This window comes from Protopterus annectens, chromosome 7.part0 (genome assembly GCF_019279795.1).
Source record: "Protopterus annectens isolate FY-2018-M chromosome 7.part0, PAN1.0, whole genome shotgun sequence".
Lineage (NCBI taxonomy): Eukaryota > Metazoa > Chordata > Ceratodontiformes > Protopteridae > Protopterus > Protopterus annectens.
The window spans coordinates 13,367,919-13,388,108 of NC_056739.1; the positions used below are offsets into that span (position 1 = coordinate 13,367,919).

A 20,190-nucleotide genomic window follows, 5' to 3' on the forward strand; every position below is an offset into this window, starting at 1 on the left:
AAGAATGAAAAGGACATCAGATCTTCTAGCGTAATGGCTCAAAAAACAGGGTAAACAGAAAGGCACTATAGTGCAACTTTAAGCAGATATATACAGCTATAAAAAATATTAAGTTCAACATTCATAAATAGCCATACTACACTTAAAAATGGTTAAAAACCCCACCAAATACAGAAAGAGCTTAAAATAAACAATATAAGACGCATACTGTTAGATAAACCACACTAAAGAATAAAACTGTTTCTCACAAGAAAAAATAACAGATCAGTATACTATTCTATCAAGTACTTATACAAAAAGGCAGGAGGAGGAAATAAAACCCAAAAGGAGTTTCTTTCCTGAGGTCTGTGGCTGATATCAGCCAGGGAGAGAATCAATATCCCATGAGAAAAAGTCCTGTCTGCGAATGTGAAGGGTGATTACCTGTACAGACAGACAGTCTGAGCTTTGACAGACTGTCAGAGGGAGGGTAGCAGGGCACTACTACCCTTATGTCTGTAAGGCAGTGTGTTTGCTGCACATTAATAAATCTAATAACAAAATGAAAGGAAGGGGGTCCCCAAGCGGAGCTTATCTGAGTGGTAAGATGGGAAAATTAGTACTGGATCCTATGAAGCGTGAGAAGACATCCTTCTCTGGATGGCAGAAAAAGACTGAACATTCACTTCCTGTCACAGCTAAAGACATCACTCTCAGGATATGCTGAGCCAATCAGCTGTCAAAAGTAGAGACAGGTATGGGAGTCTGAGCTTTTGAAAGCTGACCAGTACTAGGCTACCTTGGCAGATAACCTAAAATGCCACTGAATCATCAGGAGTAATTAACATCTGGAAGTTGGATGTTTAGAAAAGGAAAAGGGCAAATTACACAGAAGTAAATGGAATGTATGAGAACAATACATGCAGAATAAATTCAAAAGGAGGAGTGAAATTTAAGGGAAGGAAGGAATTAATCAATTTATGTAATGCTGGAGTGAAAGAAAATTGTTAAAATACATAATGCATGAAAATAAAGAAAATATAGTACTTTTCTATTATTGTATACGTATGTATACCATTTAAAAAAACTGTCATGCTTAATAAAAATGTTAAAATAGCAAATTATGGGAAAAGTATGAAACTCTAATGTCAGGCATTACTGAATTGAAACTAATGTCTGGCATTACTGACTATAATGGTGAATGACATATGGGAGCCTTGATTAAGACTTTTGGATGGCTGGGGGGTAAGTTTTCATAAATATTACTTTAACCTAATTTAAAAAGTTAATACAGGAACAGGTCTGGAATCATGATGCAGCTCCTGAAGGACAGGTAAAATGAAACTCTAATGACACACGTTACTGATTGGTTGCAATCTTTTGTGATTTTGAAGACTGAAGGTCAAATAAGAGGTGTGCTGATATGTGTGTGTGTGTGTGTGTGTGTGTGTGTGTGTGTGTGTGTGTGTGTGTGTATACTTGCATATCTGTAAGTGTGTAGGGGAATTAATGAGGGGGATGTGCCTGTGTTAACATGCCAGCAATGATTACCACAAGGGCAGCAGGAAAGGGCCTGTTAGCACTTGTGGTAATCAGTGCAGCTGTTGCATCATGTTAGCACAGACTGATTCAGACAATGATTTAGGTCTCTTCTCTTTGCAACTAATGTATATCTGAATCTCTTGGCTTCCATGATCACACTAACATTTTCTGCTTACTGCTGGGCCTTGTTTCTGAAAAAATGTGCATAATTTAGAATGATCTACACAGATTGAAAAAGTGACCGTGTGGTACCACTCAGCAGTGCTTTGCACTAGTTCAATGAACAGTCAAAGTGGAAGATGGGTACTAATGAGAAACTGTATACTGTATACTGAGATAGTAAGATATCCCCACATTTTATTATCTGACTACTGTAATACTTCCCTAAGTAAGGTCGCTAAGTGTGCTGGGAGGACAGAAAAGAACACAAGTTTGAAGAAATGTGATGGAAATGTCATGTTTCTCACATGACAAAACAATAAAATAATAAGCATGGGAAAAGTCCATAGAAATTCTCAGTTAAGCTGTTTTAGTGATTGTAAGATGGACAGCATGAAGAAATACATTACAGCAATATGGAAGAGCATGCGACAACCCCGACAATGGAATAATCTTTTTAAATGTACCTCATAAAGAAATCTAAGTATCAGATGACTGCTGTAAAAAAATGAAGCTAAAGATCAGCAATGAAGTGGCATGAGTTGCACCTTCAGTATAATCTTTACAACAACCATAGACTTATATCAGGTTTTCCAACAATGTATCCCAGTCTTGGAAAGCTCACAGAAAAACTGTATTTATTATTATTCCTGTTGCCTTCCTGCAACAATTCTAGCTAGCTGGGGCAGCCAATAAATTTCACAAAGTTATATATCATATCAGATTCAGATGCAGATTATGTCAAATAACTGGAAATTTGTGATGGAATAAAGGCTAGTACAGAAATAGTGTTAGCTCCTCTTGTTTTGGATGATATAACTATAATCTAGAGATGATTTGCTACACTTAAAAAAACAAAACTTCAGAAAACAGTGCAACAATTAGGAAACTATAAAAGAAAATAAAAATATACAGCTTTTGACTCTGCATACATCAATAAAAGTTTAGTAATGGTCAACAGATAAAGCTCTAAAAGCTCTAATTATATCTGATTTTGTTTCCTAGAGGAAGGACATATAATTGCATTGCTTATGGAAAAAAAAGTCAGGCAAATTGTCATGATTTGCTGCCTATCATACAAGCAACACATAGATTGCTAATCTTGGACCAGGTACAATATTTCCACTGATGATTTTGATTGATTGTCATTATCAGGCCACATATGTTTTGAAACCAGCAAAGATAAATAACATGTAATCCTTAACAATGTATTACAAATACAAATTAATGGCAACAAATTATTATAACAGCTCTAATTTACAGCTGATTTGAGTCAAATTAATTTATACAGTACCTCCTGCTGCAACTCTTCAACAGATTTGCTCTTAGTTTCAGCTTGATTTTTCAGTTTGTTATACTGAAATATAACATACACAATATTTATATGTAACTACTGATACAGAAAAAGTCTACTTCACAAATATATATAAAAATGAGACATAATCATCATTTGTGTCAGAAAAATATTTGTCATAGTAGTGTTTGCTTTATTATACATAGCAATATTCTTCAAGATAACAAGAAGTTATGTACTCAACATAATGTTCCATCTATGTTGCCCCTTTTCATTCTTCCTCAACATTTGGGTTTGGATCTGAGGGTTGGATCCAACTCAGACATTATTTTCAGCTTGTGGCCACTGGAAACTCTCAAGCTCCTTCATTATCCACAATGCTCTATCCCTAACATCCTCAGATCTTGTTGCTGGCTTACAGTATCAAAGGAAATATCTGTAGCCTGGTAATAGAAGCATCATATCTAGAGCTCAACATATGGAACAGTGGCTCCCTTATAAAGTCTTGTTCTTCCAGAAGTCATTAGTTTAAAGGGAGGGGGTTGGTGGGAAGGGAGTTGAGGAAGAATGAAAATGGACAACACAGATGGAAAGTTATGCTGACTACATAACTTATTTGATTTTGTCAATTTTCATTCATTCCTCAACAATTGGGACAAAGTCCCCAGCTACCAGAAATCACAGGAGGACTCTAAGAAAGGATATTCATGAGAACTGTTGAGCCGAAGGTTGCCCTTCCCCTCGAGCCCATATCCAATTTGTAATGATTAATAAAGGTATGAGGATTAGCCCAAGTAGCAACAGCACATCTATCATCATGGAAGCCCTGGATAAAAATACTGATGATGTTGCCATGGACCTGAATGAATGGGTTCTGACACGTTTTTGGCAAGGAAAGGCCCAATTTATTACAGACAAAGAAAATGCAATTGGTCAGCCATCTGGTTAATGTTACTTTCATAACTGACTTTTGGACTGCAAAAAAGGAGACTAATAATTGATCTGTTTTTTTCTGAAATCCTTTGTTCTATGTAAGGAAAAACGTAACTGCCTATGCACGTCCAGCAAGTGTAACATATATTCATCTTTGTTTGCAAAATTGGAAAGAAGACTGGAAGATTAATAGATTGGTTGATGTATTCTGACACCACCTTAGGAAGGACTTGTTTGTAAAGCTACCCTATCCTTGTGAAATATTAAGTAAGGAGGTTTAGTAGACAATGTTTGAAGTTCTGACAGTATTCTACCAGATGTGATGGCCACCAAAAAATAGTTTTCCAGGTCAAAAACTTTAGCTTGCATTTTGCTGCCAGTTCGAAGGAGGAATGAATTAAGGGGTGTAGCACTAAATTTAAGTCCTACAGTGGAGATGGATCCTTATAGGCAGGTCTCAAAAGAAGGGTACATTTCAATAGTAAGGATGCAATCCTACCAGCAGAAAGAGTTGATTTTGTCTAAACTCTGGCAGAAGGACAAAATACTAAAAGTAGGAGACAGCAGAGTGCTTGTGAAGAATGATTACTCATTGTACACCAGGCAAAAGAGAAGTAAATTAATTCCTTCTCTTCAGAGAATGTCAAGATGCAGGTGTGAGATTCAAACTGCTGTATCCAGCTGTCTTCAAGGTATTCTTACCTGGAGGGAAAAATCCTTTTTTGATAAAGTGCATGCTATGGAGGAAATACAAAAGTTTGTCCAACAAAAACTAAACTGTGAAACAGAAGGAGATTTGGTTTCTTGTTCCTCTGGAAATAAAGACCATAGAGATACTGAACCTGTGAAACCTTTTCCAGTATTTCAATGGAAAATGCTGGTGAGAAGGAAGGAAGCACAAGAGCTGACTAGAAGAATCGATATTACATTGGAAATGAAGCACAGACAGGATTTGGGTGATGGAGAAGAACAGTAATAAAATCAGTATCTTTATGTGGGATTACAATGCAATAATTATATTTGTGAAATATGACAGCACAAGAAAATCTGGAAATATTGGACTTCCTCAAAATGTGTTTGCTGAGTGAGGGACTCTGAAGTATATGCCCTACTTCATGTCATTAATGTTAGAAAAATGCTTTGGGGAGGGGAAGAGAGGGGAGAACACTAACTGTAAGTAAAGAAAAACACTTCCTTTTCTTAATAGTACTGTATCTGTTTTGCATGGTTTTCTTTCATGCTATTTCTGGATGTAATCGGGATTGTAAAAAGGTGTTATTTTTCTTTTTCTACCCTCTTCTCTTTTTCTTCTTGTGCAGTTTTGAAAAACATAGGCAATGTAATGATAAAAAATGGAAAAAGTGGCCTGGTTAAGGGAGCATGACATATTTCAAATTGATGCGCTTTTTTCATTCTTGCATGGGGAAATGACTGCTGAAGGACCTTTATTTTAATACAGACAGCAAGTAAATGAAAATGAATATTGAATATTATAAGGCTTTTTATTTTCTAGCACATGCAAATATGTATACTAAGTAGCATTTCTGCAGCTGGTCTTCATACCTCCATGGAGACAAGCTGATAAAGAGAAACTGGAGACAGTGTGGTGGAAGGGGGGGGTTGGCTGACAGAAAAAATAACAGAGAAATTGACTAGGACAAAATGTTCCCTGAAAACAATCAGGGGTTTCCCAGGTTGCAATGGGGATACTAATATAAACAGATGCTTTTGTTTTTTTTTCTTGTTCACCCTTCTTCTCTCTTTTTCTTTGTCAGTTTAGAGAAATGTAGGCACTGCAATAAAAAAAAGTTGAAGAGAGGAGGAGATGGGGTGAGAGTGGAAGGGTCTGGTTAATACAGTATAACAAAAAAAGCAGTGTGCTTTTTCCCATGCTTGCATAGGGAAATGACTGGGTAAAAACCCTAGGCATTACCCAGTAACACGTTTATTACAAAGCATGCAAATGAAAAAGAATATTGAATATTATAAGGCTTTTTTTATAAACAAGGTACACTTAGCAGTTTTGCGTTTGGTTTGCATGTCACTAGAAGACAATCTGATAAAGAGAAATGGCTTGCAGAAAGTGTTTACTGAAAGCATTCAAGTGTTTTCTCAACTGGAAGAGTTATAAAGATATACAAAATCAAACAGCACTTACTAATAACAGAGGCTTTACCAGGCATCATAGCATGACTAACCTTTCTTTTTGGTTAACTTAAGCCTGTCTGTGTAGCTATCAAGTTAGAACTTATGATCTTATTCGGAAGCAAAAACTTCAATATTTGAAGATGTACATAATTTTGTGTGTTATTGCTAAGTTCATAGGTTATAGGAGGTTTTATTTGGGGGATTGTTTGTTCTGTTTGAGGCTTTCGAAAAACAAAATGTTATGTAAGATGTGACATAGACAGAAATGAGAAGTTATGTACCTACCATAACGTTCCATGTTAGTTGCCTTCTCTCGCCTTCTTTCTTGCTTGATGGGTTCGGAGCCGATCCTCGGCTCCGACTCGGCACTTTGCTAAGCTCGAGAGTCACTTTTACCAGCTCGAGGCAGCCCCATATCCCATGATGCAAGGCGGTAAGTACCCAGATCTCGTTTGTTGTCTATAGGCAATAACACCTAGCATTAAAAACTTCCCAAAAGGAAGAAAGAAGGCAGAGAAAAAGCCTGAAGGATGGGTTAGGAAGACCAGAACTGTATGGTCTTAAGAAGCATTCTTCCATGTAGGGAGAAAAAGGTCTGTCCAGGCCAGGGGGAAGGAGGGAGGGTTGCAAGAAAGAAGACGAGAGAAGACAACTAACATGGAACGTTATGGTAGGTACATAACTTCTCAATGTTAAGTTGTCAATCTCGCCTTCATTCTTGCTTGATGGGACCGCGTCCCTAGCACCTCTATCCTGGGTGGCTCAATGGAACAGACTCTTGAGAACTGTAGAGCCAAAACTGGCTCTATCCCTGGAGGCCAAATCCAATTTGTAATGAGAAACAAAGGTATGAGGAGTGGCCCAAGTGGCTGCTGCACAAATAGTGTCTAATGGAAGTCTAGCCTGAAAGGCTGTGGAAGTGGCTAAGCTTCTGGTTGAATGCGCTTTAGGTTTTCAGCACAGCTGTTTTCCCCTGAGCTGATAGATTTCAGAGATGACAGAAGAAAGCCATCTAGATAAGGTCACTTTTGAGACAGGAAGGCCTTTTTTGTTATCAGCATAAGAAATAAAGAGCTGATCGGATTTCCTGAATTGTTTTGTTCTGTCCAAATAATATCCGAGTTGGCGGTGAACATCAAGATAATGTAATTTTTGTTCCGATCTGTTTGAGTAATTTGGGAAAAATACAGGAAGGTCAATAGACTGATTCAAATTACTCTTTGAGGCGACCTTAGGCAAAAAGGTCGGATTAGTTCTCAAGGATACCCTGTCTTTGTGGAAGACCAAATAAGGGGGACGAACAGAGAGAGCATGAAGTTCAGACACTCTCCTAGTCGAAGTAATAGCAACCAGGAAGAGTGTTTTCCATGAAAGAAATTTCAGGGAACATGGAACAGCTGGCTCAAGGGAGGAAGAATCAAGGATGTCAGCACTAAATTTAGGTCCCATTGAGGAGGAGGACTCCTGACTGGAGGTTTCAGGAGAAAGATTCCTTTTAAGAAGGCTCTACAAAGCCTGTGGGACATAATGTTGTGATCTGCGAACCCGACATGAAAGTTCGAGATAGCAGCCAACTGAACTTTGACCGTGGAAGAAGAAGAGCCCGCGTGAAAGATTTCTGCTAAGAAATCCAAAACTGCTTGAACTGGAGCAGTAAAGGGATCAATATTTTTAGCTTTTGCCCAACAAGAAAAGCGTTTCCATTTGCTGGTATAAATCCTTCTAGTAGAGGATTTTAGGGAAGCTACTATGATATCCCTAACAGGATTAGAGATCATAGGAAGCCTGGCTAAGGAAGGAAGTGGAGCAACCATGCTGTGAGGTTGAGAGAAGGGATAGACCGGTGCAGCTGACCTGATTGGTGAATCAGAAGGTCTGGTACTGGGTCCAGATGCCAAGGCTGCACCAAAAGGTGATGATGGAGGAACGGAAACCAAATTTGTCGAGGCCAATAGGGAGCAATGAGAATCATTTTGGCTCTCAAAACGGTGGCTTTCTGAAGAACTTGTGGAATCAGTGGAAAGGGAGGAAAGGCATAAAGAAGTCCCAGGGGCCAATCCTGGGTTAGAGCATCTCTGGGGGGATGGCCTGGCAGTGGGAAGAGAGTAAAGAAGTCTGGGCATTTGCTGTTTTGGGGAGTAGCAAAAAGATCGCAACATGGGAGGCCCCATTCTAGAAAAATCTCTTCCACTATAGATTGTTTGAGAGACCACTCGTGAGGCATGAGAATATCTCTGCTCAATCTGTCCGCTAGAATGTTGGTTTTCCCAGGGATATGCGTTGCTACCAGAAACCGATGAGAGGAGATCGCCCATTGCCAAAGTCTGACAGCTTCTCGACACAAGGGGTAGGACTTGGTTCCGCCCTGTTTGTTGATATACCATACTACAGACATGTTGTCTGTGTGAACTGCAATTGTTCCCAAGGGAAGAAAGTCGTTGAGGGCTTGCAACGTTAAAAGCACTGCTCTCATCTCTAGGACATTTATGTGCAGGTGGTATTCGAATGGTTGCCACGTCCCATGAACCATCCTACCCTGATAATGACCCCCCCCACCCGATCAGGGAGGCGTCCGTAGTGACAGTGGCTACCGGGGCCGGGGATACAAAGGGTCTGCCTTGGTGAATTTGGGGAGAAGTAATCCACCATGAAAGATGATTCTTGCAAATTTGTGTCACCAGGATTTGGTGACGCTTTGGAAGTTGTTGGTAAGACCACTGAGTGAACAACATCCACTGAAGCAGACGCATGTAGAAGCGGGCCAGGGGAAGAAGGGTAATGGCCGCAGCCATGAGGCCCAACACCTTCAGAACCATTCTGGCTTGTACCTTTTTGCTGGCAAGGATGATCCTCACGTGACTTTGTATATCTGAGATTCTTTGGTCTGTGAGGGTTGCTGACATCCGAACAGTATTTAAGTTTGCGCCTATGAAGGTAATAGACTGGCAGGGCAATAAGGAGGATTTTTCGTAGTTGATCGAAATTCCCAATTGAGTGCAGAGATTTAGTGTGTAATCCCTGGCTTGAAGAAGTTGATGCCTGGTGGTGGCTGAAAGGAGCCAGTCGCCGAGATACGGAAACACCTGGAATCCTTGATGTCTCAGGTGAGTCGTGACCACTGCCATACATTTGGTGAACACTCTGCGGGCTGTAGTGAGACCAAAGGGCAGGGCTCTGAATTGAAAATGACTGGACCCCAGCCGAAAGCGGAGAAACCTTCTGGAGCGTCTGTGAATTTTTATGTGATAGTACGCGTCCTGAAGATCTATTAAGCACATCCAGTTGTCCTTCTCTAGGAAGGGCAAAATTGACTGAAGTGTGACCATTCGAAATCTTGTCTTTCTCACAGACTTGTTGAGTCTGCTGAGATCCAATATTGGTCTCCAGTCTCCCGTCTTTTTGGGGACCAAAAAGAATCTTGAGTAGATTCCGGGCTCTGAATGGTCTGTTGTAACTGGCTGAATGGCTCTTTTTTGTAGAAGCTTTAATACTTCTAACTCTGCAACTTCCCTTAGACCAGGTGGTACATCTGGAAGGGAATTTGTGTGAGAGAAGAGACTTTCCTCGAAAGGAATTTTGTAACCCTCGGATATAATCGACTGTACCCATCTGTCTTGAGTGAGGGAACGCCAGGCTTCTGGGTACAGTGATAGTCTTCCCCCGACTGCCTCCAAGGATGGACAGTCGGGCAACATCTCAGGGATGCTGGAAGGGCTTGTCAGAGAGAGGCTCTCTGCTTCCCTGGTTCTGTGGACCCCCTCTGCCTCTAGAGCGGCGTCTGTTATTATTACCCCCTCTGCCTCTAGGGGTAAACTGACCACGTGTATCCGGCGTGACTCCTTGGGATTTGCGGAACCACATCTTTCCACTCTTCCGTCCTTTGGGGTAAGGTCTAGAAGGGGTGGAAAAACGGACCCCTACGGCAGAAAGAGTCTTGCCGTCCTGTTCACACCTGGTCAATGTATCCTTCACTTGAGGGCCAAACAAAGCTGACCCATCAAAGGGAGAGTTTGTGAAGGACGCCTTAAAGGGATCTGCAAAATTACAGAGCCGCATCCAGAATTAACGTCTAGGAGCCACCCCTGTACCTGCGGCTCTACTCGCTCCATCTGCTGCATATGATATCAGTCGCATGGAGGAGTTAGCTATAGAATTAAGGATTCCTAGCTGAGAAGCAATTTTCTCTTGAGCCCCTGCAGCCGTAGGATCCTGTACTACTTCACCTAGTTCCTTAAGGATGTCCCTTTGGAGTCTGGTGAAGTGACATAAGTAGTTCAGCGAGCGCATAGCAAAGGTTGCTGAAGAGAACATCCACTTACCATACCTATCCATAGTCCTAGAATCCTTATTAGGAGGATGGACAGGTACGGAAGGATCTGCAAGTTCCTTCTTAGTGGCAGCCGCCACCACCATGGCATCAACAGGGACACCTTTCGTAAGGAATTGCTTTTCCGAAGGGGCAGTAATAAATTTAGACGGCCTCCTAGGAACTGGCTCTACAGAGTCAGGAGCAGCCCAAGCCTTTCGAGCAATAACCTCCATAAGGGGGTCGAAAGGCGGAGACACCCAGGAGGTGGAGGGCCGAGATCCAAACGCCTCTAGGTATACCGACTCATCCTCAGAGGGATTTGTGGAGGCCAGTTTCCCTCTGTTTTAGGAGTTCTAGGATGTCTGAAAAGGAGACATCCTCAGAGGGGGATCTTGGGGATCCCTCAGACTCATCTAAGTCGGTATCTGAAGTGATAGACTCAGGGGAGTCTAGGTGTTTCCTCTTACAAGTCCTCTTGCGCGGAGGATCTCCTGACTGATCAGGAGAATCCTCGGAAGAGGGGGTTATTCCCAGTGGGGAAACCTGAGGCGGTGGATCTCTGGGTCCGGGAGCAAGAGAGATGGAAGAGATATCGACAGGCACTGTAGAGGGAGGAGCTAAGGGAATAGACTGCTGGCTGAGCCCAGTGGCCAGCACACTCTTCATCACCTCGAAGGCCACCCTCCCAGGGAGGTCCGAGAGAACCCGTTCCAAAGAAACGGGGACTCCAGGGCCCACTGAAAGGGAAGGCTCCGAGGCAGATGTCGGAGCCGAGCTCACCAAGGCCGAGGCTCCAAGGGGAAGAGTGGGGTCGGACAAGGGTCCGATGCCACTCACCCTCGGAGGAGACCAGGGAAGCCTGACCACCGAATCCCTCTAAGGAAGGTCTCGAAGAGGAGATAAGAGTAGATGCCGAGGGTGCAGAAGGGGGGTATCCGCCTCAGCCATAGCAGTAACTATCCCCGAAGACTCCAGCTCCAAACTCTGAGGTAGAGTCGAAGGAGGAACTTGAAGAGGGTGTGGACTAATAGTCGTCTGTTGAGACGGACTATGCAGCATCTGGGCCAGTGCCTGTGATTTCAATAATCTACTTACCACCCTCTCTAAATCATGGTCTGAAAGCCTGGACGACCTAGATGATCGGCTCCGATGGCTCCGTTCCAAGAGGAGAGGTGAGGCCGGAGCCGAGAGTATCGGTTCCAAGGAAGGGGACCTGGACCTCTTCCTCGAAGGAACCATCGGAGCTGAAGAAACCACAGATGCAGACGGAGCCGAGGACTTTTCGGCTCCGAATGAAAGTCTCGATGCATCGACTCCAGCCGGAGCCGATACAGACATAACAATGCGTGCGCCGGTCGGCGACACGAAGCCTGAGCCACATGGTGGTCGGAGCCAGTCGGAGCCGACACCGATGTGACCATAACAGTATCGGCACCGATAGCCATCGGTGCCGAAGATTTTTGCAAGACAGGATCGGCTCCAGCCGGAGCCGATCTCGACTCCGAAGGAGTCGGAGCTGAGGCCACAGGCTTAGATACAGAAGCCTGGGCCTTAGAAGACTTAGAAGTCTTGCTCGGAGCCGATTTGGCCGGAGAGCCCTCCGGTTTAAGGAGACCCCTTAAAATCAACTTATCTCTCCTCTCCTGCAGGACTCTCTGGCTAAAGGAATGACAAATCGCACAGGAGTCCTGCAGGTGGAGAGGTCCCAGGCAATATAAACAAGAAGTGTGACCGTCTGTCAGAGACATCTTCTGACAGCACGAGTCACACTTCTTAAAGCCTGAGACCCTTTCTTTGGACATAGTTGTACAAACAGTACACAACAACACAGTCCCAATCAGACAACTAAAGTTATCTAAAATATATTGCAACTAACCTCTCACATACACACACCCTAACAGGGGGGGGGGGGGGATGGGAGGGAATGAAGGCCTGACTAAAGAAGGGAAAGGAAATATAATTTTAGTCAGAAAAGGGCTTACAATTAAGTAAAAAGGAAGGTATTTAAAGAAAGTTGAAAAATATTAAATTTTAGGGGCAAAAAGTAGTTAAAAGCTAACACTTACCAGGAGCTGGCAAAAGGAGGACCTCATCAGCGAAGCGGCAAACGAGATCTGGGTACTTACCGCCTTGCATCATGGGATATGGGGCTGCCTCGAGCTGGTAAAAGTGACTCTCGAGCTTAGCAAAGTGCCGAGTCGGAGCCGAACCCATCAAGCAAGAATGAAGGCGAGATTGACAACTTAACATTGGATATGAAATAAAATAACTGTATAAAAGACCAACCTGCCGAACAGTATATACATGTAACATAAAAGCTGGAACTAGACATTTAGCAAAAGAGCAGTTATATACAAAATGTGGTAATAATAACTATATAAGAAAATGATGCTTTCTGTAATGTTTTTCAATATGAATGGTCTTACAGATAAATATAAAAAAGAAAGAGTAGTGAACTATATTAATAAATGTAGAGTGCAAACAGCTATGCTACAGGAGACACACCTGAAAAGAAATGAACATGTGAATTTGATCAATAAATGTTTTCAGGATGGTTATTCAGTGGAATTTCTGGGACAAAGGAAAAGAGGAGTACTTATATTAATTGCAAGAGGAGCTCCAATAGTGAAGAGGGGGAAAAAAAGATAATAATGGAAGATACATAGTACAAAGGGGATAATGGCTAGGGAGGAGGATTACACTGGCATGCATTTACATCCCCCCCTAAAACTGCTATAATGGAGCTTAAGAAAATTCTGGGAGAAATAATCACATTTCAGCAAAGAATATTACTTATAGGAGGAGAATGGAATTTGGTTTGCAACAGTGAAGATGTGTCTGGGGGGCCTAAAAGGGAAAATATAACAAAGGAGGGTAGATTTTTGAAGAAATTTATGAAAATGTTTGGCATGGAAGATGTGAATTCAGTACTAGGAGTTCGGAGTGAATTTACATATTACTCACCAACATGCAAAAACTGGGCTAGGCTAGACTGATTTTATATTTCACATGAACATGTGCATTTAATTGAAGGTCTTGAAGTGCACCCAATAACTAATTCAGATCATGCACCAATAATAACTAAAATAAAAACGCAACATAATGAAATAAAAATAAGACATTGGCACTGTCTCACCTATCAGTTGAAAAGAGAGGAATGTAAGGAATGGGTTGTGGAATTAATTCAGGAGCTAGTAAAGAAGATAAAATTATAGCTAAGTGTGGGATAAAATTAAAGTGGGTTTAAAACTAGGTTAGAAATAAAAGAAAGGGAGATATGATTAAACAGTAACAATAATTATTTAGAGGGATTGACAAATGTTAAATTATTGCAAAATAGGGGGAATCTCTCAGAGCAAGAAATGGAGCAATTGCAGAATGCTAAACAGAAAATAAGGGATTACCTTGATAATATGCATGAGTTTAGAAAGATTGATGTTAAGCAACTGTTTTTTTTTTTATAATAATTCTACAACATAAAAATGTTTTGCACAACAACTCAGGCAACAGAAAGTCGAAAGGGCAGTCAACAAGCTTAGAGAGCCTACAACAAGGAAGATAACACCTTATAGAAGTATTAGAAATATTTCTGAAATTTTATGAAAGTCTGTATAAAGCAGACAAATATGGAAATCGAGAAGGTACAAATGGAAATGTTTATGGAAAAATTAAATATGCCAAAGTTATAGGTAGATGAGGCTCAATTACTAACAGTTAGGATAGGAAGGGATGAGATAAAAGTGGCTATGTATAACCAACCTACAGGAAATTCTCAAGGAATAGATGGTATTCCTGTGGAAGTGTGTATGTTAGGAGGGAAAAAACTGATAAAGATCTGGAAGGTTTTGTTTAACAATATTTTAAGAGGAGGAATAGTACCAGCATCCTGGTCGAAGGTGGTGGTAATGGTAATACCTAAATAGGGTAAAAGTACATTGGATCCAGCTTTGTACAGGCCCATTTCAATACTAAACCATGATTATAACGTGTGCATGTCTATAATGGCTAAAACAATGGCAAAAGTGATACCAAAATTGATAGATATGGATCAGTGTGGTTTTGTGGAGGGGAGGTGAACATTTGACAATATTAACAGAACACTGATGATCCAGATGGAAGCAGACTGTAAGAAAGTACCACATTTATTGGTGGGTCTTGATGCAGAGAAAGCATTTGACAGAGAAGAATGTGACCTCATGAGCAGGGCAATAGAAGCATTTGCTTTCCCTGATACAATTATAAGGTTGATTAGAAGAATATACAAGGGAATGGGTGCACAAATTAAAGTGGGTGGGGTCCTCTCCAATAACTTCTGCTTGAGTAGAGGAACCAGCAGGGTTGTCAGCTTTCCCCTTTGTTGTTTGCATTGTATTTAGAACCATTGGGAAAGAAAATAAGGGACTCAAAAATTCAAAAAAATAATTGGTATGGTAGTCAGAAAAAGCTGGTTCTATTTGTAAATGATATTACTTTAAACATGACAAAATCTGAAAGGGAAATTACAGCATTGTGGAACATTTTAAGACAGTTTCAAATTTTCTTGGTATACAAAATTAATGAAACTAAAACAAAGACAATAGGTAAATTATGTACCCACACACAAATTGGTCTAACAATACCCATATTTATGAGGACATGATAAAATGAAGTATTTAGGAGTATGGATTAGAAATGACTCTCTGCTGGCAGCTAAGGATATGTGGGAAGAGACTAAACAGAAGATAATACAAAAATTGAGAAACTGGTAGTTGTGTTATATGGATACTAAGATTCAAGCCATTAAAATGTTTTTAGTCCCTTTAGTCTTATACACAAGTCAGGCATACTTTTATCAATATGAGGAGAGGTTGTGGATAGCAATTAAAAAGAGTTGAAGGATTTTATCTGGGAAGGGAAGACAGCAAGGGTCAAGTGGGATAAGCTGATTCTACCAATAGAACAAGGTGGACTAGAATCACCTAATTTGAGGGGGTATTTTAGATCAACACAGTTATGGCTACTATACATAGCACAAGCAGAAATGTATAATTCAAAGTGGAAAGGAAGGATACTGATACAGGGAGGAAGCTCAAGAAATAAGGAGAGATTGGGATTCTGGATGCAAACTCTTAAGGAGAACACCCAAAATCATCTGGAGTATTATATTCATAAACTAGAATAGAAATAAAGTCACCAAACAGCACCCAAGTAGCCGGTAATCCAAAAAACGATGCAGTAGGTGAAACAATAAAGCCACAGAGAAGGAACGGATGAGATGAAAAGTTTATTAGCTTTAAAACAGCTTTCACTTCCAGCAACACTCAGCACATTTAAAAATTCTGCATTACGTTTTCGTTTACATATTACTTCATCAGATGTGGGCTCAAAGGGAAATCAACAGACCTATAAAGCTACTCTCTGCTGACATCATTTGATTGATCAACCAATGAAAATATTAAAACCCATTTCAAATGTTCCAAAAGGAAAAAGAAAAGAAAAGAAAAAACATACATTAAAACCATCATTAAAATTCATGACAAACATATATTTCATTACAAGCATTAATAATTTACATATTATGTGCATTGATACAAGATAGTAAAACCTCTAAATAAATTTATTTAATAACAATGTTAAAAAAATGACTATGTTAAAAAAATGACAGGTTCCTTTTTCAAATGAGTTTTGTCAGTGAAACCATTCCTTTTTTGTTAACTCCATCTACTGGGCAAAGTGATGAACTACAGTTAAAAAAAGATTTGTTTAAAAATATAGTGAACATTTCAATTCATGAATGGACCAAGTTTAAAAAGACATTTACAAGGTATTGAATATTAAAACATAAAACACATGTGCAAAAAGCCTTATATGAATAAAAATATAAATACAGTGCAATATAGGGGTCTATGGGGGATATTAATAGGTTTATTATGTAAAGTAACTCATAGTTTGGCAGCTCTTAATTTTAAGAACCGGGGCAATAGAGATGTGTTCGTTCAAACCTGGCCATTTATTTGCCTGTAAAGTTATTTGCCACCAGAGTTCTTCATACTCAATTTTTTCCTCGCATAGATCTCCTCGCCCATCAATGTTAATTTTTTTAATTACATAGAAAAGGAAATTAGCCATAGGGCATTGCTGTTTATGTCTAAATAATGCATTTGTTTCTTTACCATCCTGTATGTCGTAATTGTGTTCATATATCCTTCTCTTTAGTTTACTTTCTGTTTTACCTATATAGAACAGCTGATACACACAACTAGGAATCCAATAGGTGGCAGAAACCAGTTCCCCAGACTCGAGGCAGAGAAGACCAAAAACTTCCTTTATGTCACACAAATTTATTTGCGATAAAACATGCCAACACACGGAGCTCAAGATATCTGGTTAAGCGCTTTCATCTGGTGTATCCAGATTTCATCAGAACCATTTGTCTCATACTACAGTTTGCTTTTAAATCATTTATGGCGCCAAAATTATTCAATAATTGAATAATTACAATGTTTTAAAATATTATAAAACATTATACAACATTATAAAACATATTCAAACATATTATTTAAAACTTTTTAAGCATTTATAGCTTGTTGTTCTGCTATTCAGATTGTAGTAAAAATATCAAACTGGTTTCACATATATTTATGTTCCCAAAAATAGTTTATGTATATGTGTATGTGTATAAACATGATAGTAAATAACATAATACATCCATATATTCCACAAATAACTGGTTCCACAACCAGTTAATATCTAACCTATAAAAATCACACTAATTATTAAATATTAATACTCTTAACTAAAGAGTCTGATCCAAAATATGGCGCACTTACTACAGACTGAATACTTAAACTAAAACTGGTACAAAAAAAAATGTGACTATAGCTTGACAAATAGCTAAACTAAAACAATAAACTAATTCACTACAAACCATCAAACTAATTCAGAGCGAGAAAAGGTTTTAAACTAATATGGTCATTAATATCAGGGGGAGTAGTTGCATCCAAACATATTTGCCACTTACTTTCCACCCATGACAAATACGTTTTTCAATTACCACCTCTGTCACCCACTTCAACCTGATCTATAATAGCAAAGTTAAAAGTGTGGTCATTTCCTTTTTCTATAATGTGTCTACTCAACGCATTCTTAGGATCATCTTTCTTAATTCTATATAGGTGCTCATATATACGAGTCCTGAATTTCCGCTCAGTTTTTCCTATGTAGTACGCAGAGCACCTAGAACAGGTAGCAATATAAACAATGCGTTGGGTATTACAATTCCCACTTTTACTAAATACTGTAGATCTAGTAATATTTTCTAACTTAATTCTAGTGTTGGTGTTGATATTTTTGCATTGATTACAAGTACCACATCGAGTTGTACCCTTCTTACTCTTAACTTTTTGGCCCTTTTTACCATATTCAAGCAACCTTTTCAAATTACTTCCGGTTTTGAATACAGTTATTGGGTTTGTTCCTACTATATGACCAATTGATACTGAGGTGGAGATCAACTCCCAATACTTTTTCAATATTTCTGTCACTATATTCGTATAAGGATTAAACCTTATAACACATACTTTCTTGTCGTGTTCGATGTTGTCGGTATTAGGAGTAATCCCAATGTCTTTCCCCAATAAAGGAACATATTTATGTCCCCATTCGGTCTTAACATATGATATTATATTTTCCAGCAAAGCTTTAGGGTACCCTCTATCATAAAAAAGTTTGAACACAATATCCAACTCACTAATCATACTCTCCCTTGAAGATGACATTCTAGCTACACGTATGCTTTGGCCTTTAACCACATTACGGAAAATGTATGAAGGGTGGCAACTACTGTAGTGTATATAATCATTGGAGAACGTGGGCTTTCTATAGATCTTTGAAGCAAAGCTCGTGCCTGTATTACCTATCCAGGTATCCAAATAAGCTATACCTTGTTTGCCATATTGGAAAGTAAATCTCAAAAAATCAGTAGTTTTATTGAGATATTCAATAAAAACTGGTATCTTGTCTACTGGTCCTTTCCATATAATAAACATATCGTCCAAAAACCTTGTATACAACCCAATGTATTGAAAAAATTCACTAGTAAATATGTACTTATTCTCCCACTCAAGCATGACCATATTTGCAAATATGGGGGCACAGGAAGCCTCCATAGCTACACCTTGAATTTGTCTAAAATATTCACCTGAGTGGTAAATATAATTATGGTCAAGAACAAGCCCCATCATGTCCATAATCAAATTAATTCTATCCCAACTAAAGCCTGAGTATTTTATCATGCTGTTATAGAAATACTCTAATCCAGTGGTCGCTGGTATACTAGAGAATAAATCTTGTACATCCACAGTAAGGAAGACTAAGTTTTCATCCCATACTTCCATAGTTAATTTGCTCAAAAAATCCCATGAGTCTTTTACTATATGACCTACTTTTGTGTATATTTGTTTCATCCAATGATCAATTGTAACCCCTAACTTAAAAGTTTTTGATTTGGATCCAGATATTATGGGTCTAAAAGGGGCAAATATGTTTGGAAAAAGTAAGTGGCAAATATGTTTGGACGCAACTACTCCCCCTGGTATTAATGACCATATTAGTTTAAAACCTTTTCTCGCTCTGAATTAGTTTGATGGTTTGTAGTGAATTAGTTTATTGTTTTAGTTTAGCTATTTGTCAAGCTATGGTCACATTTTTTTTGTACCAGTTTTAGTTTAAGTATTCAGTCTGTAGTAAGTGCGCCGTATTTTGGATCAGACTCTTTAGTTAAGAGTATTAATATTTAATAATTAGTGTGATTTTTATAGGTTAGATATTAACTGGTTGTGGAACCAGTTATTTGTGGAATATATGGATGTATTATGTTATTTACTATCATGTTTATACACATACACATATACATAAACTATTTTTGGGAACATAAATATATGTGAAACCAGTTTGATATTTTTACTACAATCTGAATAGCAGAACAACAAGCTATAAATGCTTAAAAAGTTTTAAATAATATGTTTTAAATAATATGTTTGAATATGTTTTATAATGTTGTATAATGTTTTATAATATTTTAAAACATTGTAATTATTCAATTATTGAATAATTTTGGCGCCATAAATGATTTAAAAGCAAACTGTAGTATGAGACAAATGGTTCTGATGAAATCTGGATACACCAGATGAAAGCGCTTAACCAGATATCTTGAGCTCCGTGTGTTGGCGTGTTTTATCGCAAATGAATTTGTGTGACATAAAGGAAGTTTTTGGTCTTCTCTGCCTCGAGTCTGGGGAACTGTTTTCTGCCACCTATTGGTTACCTATATAGAACGCTTGGCATACCTTGCACGTAGCCAGGTATACCACCCCTCTTGAATCACAATTACTGAACTCGTTACTTGTTAATACTGTATTTCTCTTTAATAAAGAGACACTGTCTTTATTCATAATGTGTGCACATTGTGCACACCTACCACACTTATATGTTCCATGTCTCTTTTTACTAAATCCCTTTCTTCCTTCATAATCACATTCTAACAAATTTTTCAAACAACTAGCATTTTTGTATACCACTTTCAATTGTTCCTTAGGTATCATGTCCAAGTCTGTAAGAGCTAAAACCCTGTTCCATTCTTTTTCCAGAATGTCTCTAACAACTCTGCAACTGGCATTGTATTCCAATACTAAAGCTCTATCATACTTTTCATCTTTTATCACCTTAGGTGCATCTATTGAAACACTATCAACCCCAAGAATAGGGTGAAATTTTCCTTTTCTTCCTTCTATTACCTCTTTTTCGATTAACTGAAGTCAATTTTCAGGATAATTTCTATTCATAAACA

At 39.0% G+C, this 20,190-nt stretch overlaps 1 protein-coding gene across 1 annotated transcript in view; it reads right to left on the bottom strand.

Annotated features, from left to right (window-relative positions):
- Nucleotides 1-20,190, bottom strand: part of LOC122805771 (synaptonemal complex protein 1-like) — a 5,909,626-nt gene that overhangs the window by 1,809,769 nt on the left and 4,079,667 nt on the right. Inside the window, exon 18 of the mRNA XM_044076039.1 lies at nt 2,975-3,037. Coding sequence (XP_043931974.1) covers nt 2,975-3,037 — 63 coding nt within the window. The remainder of the gene's footprint in view (nt 1-2,974; nt 3,038-20,190) is intronic.